Here is a 10198-nt window from a genome sequence, read left to right as displayed (position 1 = left end):
CAACAAAACAGTTGCAGGAAGAAAGGAGAAGGAAGGAGTAAGAGTAGAGATGGAGAGAGAAGGCAACAGTAACCTATATAACCTTTGACCCACTGAGATCCCCACCAGGGAGAGAGCGAGAGAGAGAGAGGGAGAGAGCGAGAGAGAGAGAGAGAGAGAGAGAGAGAGATGTAATGTAATGTAATGTAATGTTGTTTTCGTTGCTTATATGCTTTTGTGTAGCAGTTCTCAATAAAAGATAATGTTTTTGTATACTTTTCGTATTTCTCGAGAAACAGTACTTCCTGTGAAAGGCAATGGAACAGACATTCTTAGCAGGATATGTAGAGTTTCGTGTCAGGATAATCCAAACATATGTACCCCATGCTGCTTCCCTTTTTCTACAGATTGCTGTTAACACTGTCAATATAGCTCATTTTTGCAACCTCAGCCCCAAATCAGATGACTTCCACTATGTGTCAAATGGGTGGGTTTTATGTTTTTTTACATAATGATGCGTTGTTATAAGAGGGTCTTGATGAGGATCTCAGGGGTGTTGTCTGTCACTTTGGAGTAACATGGAGACATCAGTAGAAAGAGGAGAGGATCACATCAGCTCGTTCTACCAGAGTAACCCACTGCTTGACTTGGACATGAAACTGAGCAGGACGGACATGTACACCTTCCAGAGCAGCGGTAAGCAGGGGTGGACCTGGGGGTCACAGGGGCAACATTTTAACACCTAAGTTCTTCTTGCGCCAAAGGCCTGGTGATTCAACAGTAGTGAGCTATTTGTGTGATTTTTCTTATATTCCACCCCTGGTGCTAGGGGCCTATGTGGCCTTTCTTATTTCAAAGTATGTTCTTTACCCAATTCACTTTGAATTGGTGCAAAGTGTGATCCGTGGTAGCTCAGTTGGTAGAGCATGAGGCTTTGGATAAAACTGTCTGGATGTATTATATTATTACATTATAAAGTGGCTTGGAAGATCTTCAATACAGTGCATGGTAATTTATTGTAACTACATTCAAACTCTTAAGGGAGATAATCCTTGTGAGAACATAACTGGGAGGGATAAGATTGCTATGGTACACTCAATTTGAAAGTGCTGGTGGAGAATGAAACAGAAGTAGAAGTACTGTCTGTGCACTGCAAAAAATAACCAGTCTAGCCAAAGAGATTTTGCCATGTGCAGAGACCGATGACAGCACTGAGTTCTAACTTTATATTCGTTGGCCAGACGCACCTGCTGTGGCAACCTACAGTAGATGAGTGCTATTAACCAAGCTCAACAGCCTGACTTTCTGCACTGAGGCAGAAATAGAGAAATGGCCAGAAGAGAGCAGCCATGTCTGTGGATTTGTTGAGATCATTTCTCCATATTCCAAGGAATGCATTTATCTGAATTCTAAATCCCTACCTGTAATCCCTACCCCTTGCCAGAACAAGAATTGGATAGGTTTAAGCAATACGATTGATTGTATGCTTTTGTGTAGCAGTTTTCAATGAAAGATAACGTTTTTGTATACTTTTGGTATACTTCTCGAGAAACAGTACTTCCTGTGAAAGGCAATGGAACAGACATTCTTAGCAGGATATGTAGAATTTCGTGTCAGGATAATCCAAACATATGTACCCCATGCTACTTCCCTTTTTCTACAGATTGCTGTTAACATTGTCAATATAGCTCATTTTTGCAACCTCAGCCCCAAATCAGATGACTTCCACTATGTGTCAAATGGGTGGGTTTTATGTTTTTTACGTAATGATGCGTTGTTATAAGAGGGTCTTGATGAGGATCTCAGGGGTGTTGTCTGTCACTTTGGAGTAACATGGAGACATCAGTAGAAAGAGGAGAGGATCACATCAGCTCGTTCTACCAGAGTAACCCACTGCTTGACTTGGACATGTGCGTAGGGGAGTAGGTGGTAGTGGCCCATTTGGAATGTAGCATAAATGTTGTTTGTGTTCATGTCAACATGTTTCAGATCTAAAACCAGCCAAGGCCAGAGGAGCACAGCGATGTCTGAATGTTATTGCCGTTTACCTCGTCCTTCTGACTGCACTGAATATCTTCCTCCTTTACAAAGGTACCAACCATTGGTTGGTTTTATGTCTAAAATGGTTCAAGCACATTTGTCTAATGTAAAGGAGAAACTAGATTTCCCATTATATCCTGAACTGTATTAGTGACACTATTTGTATGTCTCTGTGCACCTCTCTCCCAGTCTTTTCGATGGAGTCTAGTTGTTTCTCCTCCTCTGGCTCCAGGACAACGATGCTGACCGACATCCACATCCCCCTGGGGATGAACCAGGAGGAGGACCTCCGTACACTGGCCAGAAACACCAGCCTGGAGTCCAACTCTCTCAGAGGAGACCTGGGGAGGTTACAGACCCAGGTCAGCAGCCTATGTGGAGAGGATGGACAGCTGGGCCAGCTGAGGACAGACCTGGGTGTGGTCAATGCCAGCACCACTCTCCTTCAGGACACAGTGAAAACACTCAGATTCCTCAAAGGTAGCTACTGTAAGAAATGGCAGGATGTCCAGGTTGATATATTTGACGTTTTATATAAAATATGGTTACACATGGACGTAGGTATACACACATATTTTGTCATTATGCTTTGCAAAGTATAAAATACAAGAGTGTCAGGCTCTGTCGCAGCCGGCCGCGACCGGGAGGTCCATGGGGCGACGCACAATTGGCCTAGCGTCGTCCGGATTAGGGAGGGCTTGGCCGGTAGAGATGTCCTTGTCTCATCGCGCACCAGCGACTCCTGTGGCGGGCGTGCTAACCAGGTCGCCAGGTGCACGGTGTTTCCTCCGACACATTGGTGCGGCTGGCTTCCGGGTTGGATGCGCACTGTGTTAAGAAGCAGTGCGGCTTGGTTGGGTTGTGTTTCGGAGGACGCATGGCTTGCGACCTTCGTCTCTCCCGAGCCCGTACGGGAGTTGTAGCGATGAGACAAGATAGTAACTACCAACAATTTGATATCACGAAATTGGGGAGAAAAGGGGGTAAAATTCAAAATAAAAATAAAAATACAAGAGTGTATCTATCTGGTGTAATAATGCAGGTTATTTTTGCACTGCAGCTTCACCAGGCCCACAGGGACCTATTGGTAAGTCCCCTTATCCTTTGTGCAAAATCAACAACCACAGAAGAGAGTAAGAGAGCTATCAATGCCCCTTACACCACAAGCTTGTAATTCCCATGTCATTTGATGCTATGATTTCCCTAGGTCCACCTGGTGCGAGGGGGGCAACTGGTGTGAGGGGGGAGAAGGGAGACACAGGTGAGTCCACCTAAAGCGCTACATTGCTCCATTGTAGTGGCATCACCGTGTCAATGCAACAACCAATGTTAGCTCAGCACCAATCTAACTCTACCACACATTGGAGGGTTGTAGGAGAGGAAATATGTAGCATTAGCATTTAGCTTCTCATCTGTCCAGTAATGATGAACTGATGACCTGTCATCTCCAGTCAGGATCAGAGAAAGTGAAGGAGGAATGATCTGCCTGCCTCTCCATTTCATAATAACCCACTGCTTAGTCAATGCATTTACCCCTGTATGAAGTCTCAATCAGGGATGGACTTTCACACAAGCTAACATATTATCATTAGAGTCTGAGTCAGGCGTTTTCCAATAGGTTGTCCTACCAAAATGCCATCCTTCATCACACTATAGAGTGGATGCTAACTACTCCCGTTTAGTAAGCAGGCAGACAGTTTCAGTCAGCTAACATGGATAAGTGCCTTTTTTCGAGGCAATGATTGTATTTTTCACAATAACATAATTCATCAAAGAAAACTCAATATCAATAATGTTTAATACAGACCTTTCTCTGTCAAGTGATCTGTGACCGTTCTATGTAAAGCTGATTTGATGTCATTCGTAATTCACTCAGTAACATTTAAGGTTTGCTTTTGTATGTAAGTAGATAGTGAAAAGGTTACTGTGTTCCAGGTGAGACAGTAGATAGTGAGAGGGTTACTGTGTTCCAGGTGAGACAGTAGATAGTGAGAGGGTTACTGTGTTCCACGTGAGACAGTAGATAGTGAGAGGGTTACTGTGTTCCAGGTGAGACAGTAGATAGTGAGAGGGTTACTGTGTGTTCCAGGTGAGACAGTAGATAGTGAGAGGGTTACTGTGTGTTCCAGGTGAGACCGTAGATAGTAAGAGGGTTACTGTGTGTTCGAGGTGAAACAGTAGATAGTGAGAGGGTTACTGTGTGTTCCAGGTGAGACAGTAGATAGTGAGAGGGTTACTGTGTTCCAGGTGAGACAGTAGATAGTGAGAGGGTTACTGTGTGTTCCAGGTGAGACAGTAGATAGTGAGAGGGTTACTGTGTTCCAGGTGAGACAGTAGATAGTGAGAGGGTTACTGTGTTCCAGGTGAGACAGTAGATAGTGAGAGGGTTACTGTGTTCCACGTGAGACAGTAGATAGTGAGAGGGTTACTGTGTTCCAGGTGAGACAGTAGATAGTGAGAGGATTACTGTGTTCCAGGGGAGACAGTAGATAGTGACACGGTTACTGTGTTCCAGGTGAGACAGTAGATAGTGAGAGGGTTACTGTGTTCCACGTGAGACAGTAGATAGTGAGAGGGTTACTGTGTTCCACGTGAGACAGTAGATAGTGAGAGGGTTACTGTGTTCCAGGTGAGACAGTAGATAGTGAGAGGGTTACTGTGTGTTCCAGGTGAGACAGTAGATAGTGAGAGGGTTACTGTGTGTTCCAGGTGAGACCGTAGATAGCGAGAGGGTTAATGTGTGTTCCAGATGAGACAGTAGATAGTGAGAGGGTTACTGTGTGTTCCAGGTGAGACAGTAGATAGTGAGAGGGTTACTGTGTTCCAGGTGAGACAGTAGATAGTGAGAGGGTTACAGTGTGTTCCAGGTGAGACAGTAGATAGTGAGATGGTTACTGTGTTCCAGGTGAGACAGTAGATACTGAAAGGGTTACTGTGTTCCAGGTGAGACAGTAGATAGTGAGAGGGTTAATGTGTGTTCCAGGTGAGACAGGACAAAAAGGAGACCCTGGAGTTGATGGCCAGACTGGTGCCAAGGGAAAACCAGGGGAACCAGGACCCAAAGGTGATTCACCTTACTCCTACTGATATCAAAGCTTAACCTCAATCTAAACCCCAATAGGAAATGTGACATTATTACTGATCTTTTATGTCATAACAATGCATTTAGTAGTCTGTGGTTCTTAATGCTCATATCCACCGGCTCACACAGAGTTCACTTGTGGTTATATCACTATTGATCTCCATTCAGTACCTCAACTCTATAACATGTCAATGTTTCAGGTGAAGATGGTGCCACTGGACCACAAGGACCAGCTGGTGCACCCGGTAAGTCCATTATTACTAACATAGAACCAGTCCAGTAGTACTAACATGGTATAGAAGCAGTAGAGTTGTGGAGAACATGGTGGATAAGTTAACTGTTTACCACAACAATTACCCATGCATCAACACTAACTTTATACAGCTCCCTAGTGGATAGGCTGGGAATATTTCACCATAGTTTGGTTGAAGTACTGTGGTATTGGTGAGCTCTTTTAGTCTAAGAGACATTCAGAGGCTAGATTAATTATTGACATTTTCACAGGGCCCGGGTCTGCAGGTGGAGTAGGCTAATTGTGTCAGGAATACTGAATATTCCCCCATTTTCCTTCTGACTCCGCCTCTTTCCCCCGCTCTCACCCCATCTGTCACAGAGTAAATGTGTGTCGTGCACTTGATGTCCCACAGCCCAATCAAAATAAATATGCTCTTGATTCATATTTGATTGGCTGAACTTGCTCCAGGACTTTGCTTTTTTTTTATAGCTGAAAAACTAGCCCTGACTCTTCAAAAGCTTTCGAGGGGTGACATTAATGCATTTTAAAAAGTGTAGGTTAGATGGTTAAAGCTACTGCTGCTGCTGCACAGGCAGATACTATTCTTTCTCTCCATGAAAGAAAATTTATATTTTTACTTAATCACGATCACTGTTATTAATAGTCTTAACAGCCTGGTGAGCAAGGATCTATTCCCTTCCGCCCTTGAATAGGTAGGAGATTGACTCCTGACAATAGACTCAAACTCCACTTTTGGGGTTAACAGTCATAAATATAAATATTCCCCACTAAATGTATCTTTTATATTATCCTATATTATGAGTTATCATAAATATGATGTCATCATGACTTGCTCAAATGAACTTGTGATCTTTTCATCCAGTAGTTCCATTTCCATTTCAGCCTTCTCAGTTTCTGTTCCTGTTGTCACATTAATACGGAAACCATATCAGCAGATCGTTATTGTGAAATCTGTCCATTTTATGTCCTCTGAATTGAAATTAGAAGTGCTGAGTGAATGCATTCTTTAAACAAAGGTAGTTTGGAGTTCTGCTTTCTTCAGCACAAATACAGTACATTTTTCTTAACATAGCCACTTCACAACAAGTAGCCACTGCTATGGTGCCGGAGAAAATGTATATGATGTATAAAAGGGTTGAAGTTCCCCTGTGTTAAGTGTTTTAATGTGCATGTATTTGATTATCTTTAGTGGATAGTCTGTTTGTGTGTGTGTGTGTGTGTGTGTGTGTGTGTGTGTGTGTGTGTGTGTGTGTGTGTGTGTGTGTGTGTGTGTGTGTGTGTATATATATATATACAGTAACTCTGACTATGTGTCATACAGACAGTGCAGCCACTAATTGTTCAGGACCCCCTGGGCTGCCAGGACCACAGGGACCAAAGGGGGATATGGGACACATTGGTGAGTCTGGATGGGCTTAAATGGATACTTCGGGATTTTGGCAATGAGGCCCTTTATCTACTTCCCCAGAGTCAGATGAACTTGTGGATACCATTTTTATGTCTCTGTGTCCAGTATGAAGTAAGTTGTGGTAGATGCGTGAGCCATTGCTAACTAGCGTTAGTGCAATGACTGGAAGTCTATCACAATGGCTGGAATAGCATGCTAGCAGATACCCATAGATTTTCTGTCATTGTGCAAATGCTAGTTATCATTGGCTCGCAAAACTAACTCTAACTTCCTTCGTACTGTACACAGAGATATACTTCTCTGTGCATATTTGCATATTTGAAGTGCTTACTTCTAAACAACCTATTTTTTACTATTCAACAACAAACTGAACCTGGTCTACTCTTTACTCTTGTTGCCACCTCTAACCTTTACCTTCCAACCTCTTCACAGGTTTACCACCTCTAACCTTTACCTTCCAACCTCTTCACAGGTTTACCACCTCTAACCTTTACCTTCCAACCTCTTCACAGGTTTACCACCTCTAACCTTTACCTTCCAACCTCTTCACAGGTTTACCACCTCTAACCTTTACCTTCCAACCTCTTCACAGGTTTACCACCTCTAACCTTTACCTTCCAACCTCTTCACAGGTTTACCACCTCTAACCTTTACCTTCCAACCTCTTCACAGGTTTACCACCTCTAACCTTTACCTTCCAACCTCTTCACAGGTTTACCACCTCTAACCTTTACCTTCCAACCTCTTCACAGGTTTACCACCTCTAACCTTTACCTTCCAACCTCTTCACAGGTTTACCACCTATAACCTTTACCTTCCAACCTCTTCACAGGTTTACCACCTCTAACCTTTACCTTCCAACCTCTTCACAGGTTTACCACCTCTAACCTTTACCTTCCAACCTCTTCACAGGTTTACCACCTCTAACCTTTACCTTCCAACCTCTTCACAGGTTTACCACCTCTAACCTTTACCTTCCAACCTCTTCACAGGTTTACCACCTCTAACCTTTACCTTCCAACCTCTTCACAGGTTTACCACCTCTAACCTTTACCTTCCAACCTCTTCACAGGTTTACCACCTCTAACCTTTACCTTCCAACCTCTTCACAGGTTTACCAGGGATATCAGGCCAGAACGGAACCAAAGGGGACACTGGTAAATAACTGTTGATGTTTAACTGTTTCATGAGGCCAAGCTTGAGGTTGCCTTTACATGTTAGCGTCTTTACTGTACTGTATAGCCTCCACATTGTAGAGCGAGTGTGACATAGTGTGCTGTGAATCTTCCAGGAGTTCAGGGGCGTGATGGAGTAAAAGGGGCCCGTGGTCTGAAGGGTAACACAGGGCTGACAGGAGAGCCTGGACCCATAGGACCTGAAGGTGAATTTCACCCTGTCTCTGAGCTATAGGAGCCTCATAATTTGTGCTGAAGCAAGCAGGGGCGTGATAGAGTAAAATCCCCTCCTTCAAATGACTGATTACAAGAACGACAGGTTATGTAGATTGTCTACATTTTCCCATCTTTATTATATTCTCCTAACGTTAGGTGCTATTATAATCATATGAAGTGTCATGTATGACTTTTTGTACAAATTTGTAGCTCTTGTTCTTCTTCCGCAGGACCAAGAGGACCTGCTGGTGTTAATGGAACAAGAGGACTTGCTGGTGTGTGCGTCTGTGTGTGTGTGTGCGTGCATGCGTGATGGCGTGTGAGTGTGTTTAATTTGTGTGTTTGTGCATCCGTGCGGGATTGCGTGTGAGTGTGTGTGTGTTTAATTTTAACTTCTGCATGTCCTAGGTCTTCCAGGGTTGCAGGGAAGTCCTGGAAGTCAAGGTCCACGTGGAGAAAAGGGTGAAAGAGCAGCTGGACCAGGTAAGTGTGTGGACCTATGGAGCCACACACACACACACACACACACATATATGTGCAGGTGTGCATTTGTTTACGTAAAATAGATACTGTATGTAAATATGATACGTATTCATTTAACTGAATATTCATGTGAATAATCATTGGACTATGGGCCTGGAATACAGTACAGTTCATTTTCAATAATTTGCATGTATAAGGTATTTTCAAATGTCTCTCTCTCTGGTGACAGTGAATGTGCGTATTGTTGGTGGAGGTGCTCGTGGGAGAGTGGAGGTGATGTGGTTGGGGCAGTGGGGTACAGTGTGTGACGACAGCTTCGACACAGTGGATGGGACGGTGCTCTGCAAGACGCTGGGGTACCAAAGAGCCTCTGCAGTCTTCACGGCAAGCCCCGGTGAGTCCAAGAACCTTATCACTTCCATAGTTCTTCCATTTGGTTTGGTCTGTTTGTTCCTACTGAGGATGTATAGAGGACCTTTCCTGGTTGAGTTTTGTTTTACTCTATATATATTCATGAATTGCTCATTGTTCATTGTTGAATCTCCTGGACTTGGCCTGTGGATTCTGTTGTGATTCTTTTAGGAGTGGGTAAGATCTGGTTTGATGACCTGCGCTGCACAGGCACAGAGGCCAGTGTGTTTGACTGCCCCCACAACGGCATGGGCATCAACAATTGTCAACACAATGAGGACGCTGGGGTGCAGTGTGTGTGAGTGTGTCCTGGATCCAAAAGAGAGACTCCTGGACTCCATCAAAAAGACTGGAGGAGAGATGCATAGAGAGAGAGAGAGACACACACACACACACACACACACACTTGATGCATCTACTTTGTCTCATCTTATTAAAACAACATTTATAGGCATTTCAATAAACATGGCATTTAACTAACATGAAGCTAACTTATAATGATATAATAGTACCCTGGATGAAAGTTTATACAGAAAACAACATTTATAGGCATTTCAATAAACATGGCATTTAACTAACATGAAGCTAACTTATAATAATATAATAGTACCCTGGATGAAAGTTTATACAGATAAAAACTGAATGGCATTTTGTAAACCAGTTTCATCAGTTTGAAGTAAAACAGTGAAAAATCAGACAAAATGAGTCAGATGCTGTTTGTTTAAATGTTGTGAAATGCTGTGTGACATCTACTTTCGCCTCTTGATCCCAAATCTCCACCCACTCACCATCACCCTCCTACACATACACACACACATACACAAAAACACACCAAGACATCATTCTGCTTAGGCAAGCATGGTTAAAGGTCCGTCTGAAGGACAAGCACCTCCTTCCTGACAGACATACAGAATTGGGGTCAACACTTCTATATGACACAGCCAGTCAGTCATGTTACATTAGATGAAGTGAAGTTAAGGGACCAAAATAACTTGAGTGTAAATATTATCTCGGGCTGGTGTCCAAATGATTAAATAAATGTATCCAAGCACATTTGGGTCCCGTGATCTAGAAAATGGCTAATAGTTTGTGACATAGGGCTTTTCACTTTGCAATAAGAAAGTATTCAGTGTGAAACTAAATGTTTC

General features: G+C 43.3%; 1 protein-coding gene across 2 annotated transcripts; it reads left to right on the top strand.

Annotated features, from left to right (window-relative positions):
- Positions 1 to 409: 409 nt before the first annotated feature.
- Positions 410 to 9747, top strand: LOC110501689 (macrophage receptor MARCO). Of its 2 annotated transcripts, none has more exons than XM_036959035.1 (14): positions 410 to 675; positions 1969 to 2070; positions 2209 to 2499; positions 3080 to 3106; positions 3227 to 3280; positions 5003 to 5083; positions 5302 to 5346; positions 6679 to 6756; positions 7878 to 7922; positions 8057 to 8146; positions 8387 to 8431; positions 8565 to 8639; positions 8863 to 9033; positions 9222 to 9747. In XM_036959035.1, exons 1-14 carry the CDS (start codon positions 558 to 560, stop codon positions 9350 to 9352), a joined length of 1353 nt encoding a protein of 450 aa, XP_036814930.1. In that variant the 5' UTR covers positions 410 to 557; the 3' UTR covers positions 9353 to 9747. The 2 variants fall into 2 exon arrangements, with proteins under 2 accessions (XP_036814930.1, XP_036814931.1); XM_036959036.1 differs by having other exon boundaries at positions 412 to 675; positions 8869 to 9033.
- The last annotated feature ends 451 nt before the right edge of the window (positions 9748 to 10198 follow it).

The sequence above is a fragment of the Oncorhynchus mykiss genome, chromosome 22, assembly GCF_013265735.2.
Source record: "Oncorhynchus mykiss isolate Arlee chromosome 22, USDA_OmykA_1.1, whole genome shotgun sequence".
NCBI lineage: Eukaryota > Metazoa > Chordata > Actinopteri > Salmoniformes > Salmonidae > Oncorhynchus > Oncorhynchus mykiss.
Note: the sequence above shows the minus strand (reverse complement) of the source record. Positions and strands in the feature narration are given on the sequence as shown.

Excerpts from the sequence above, each read along its gene's own strand:
- LOC110501689 (XM_036959035.1), top strand. The coding sequence starts at position 558 with ATGGAGACATCAGTAGAAAGAGGAGAGGATCACATCAGCTCGTTCTAC. Across the intron at positions 3,107-3,226 it reads AGGCCCACAGGGACCTATTG|GTCCACCTGGTGCGAGGGGG; the intron begins GTAAGTCCCCTT and ends TGATTTCCCTAG. Across the intron at positions 3,281-5,002 it reads GGGGGAGAAGGGAGACACAG|GTGAGACAGGACAAAAAGGA; the intron begins GTGAGTCCACCT and ends TGTGTGTTCCAG.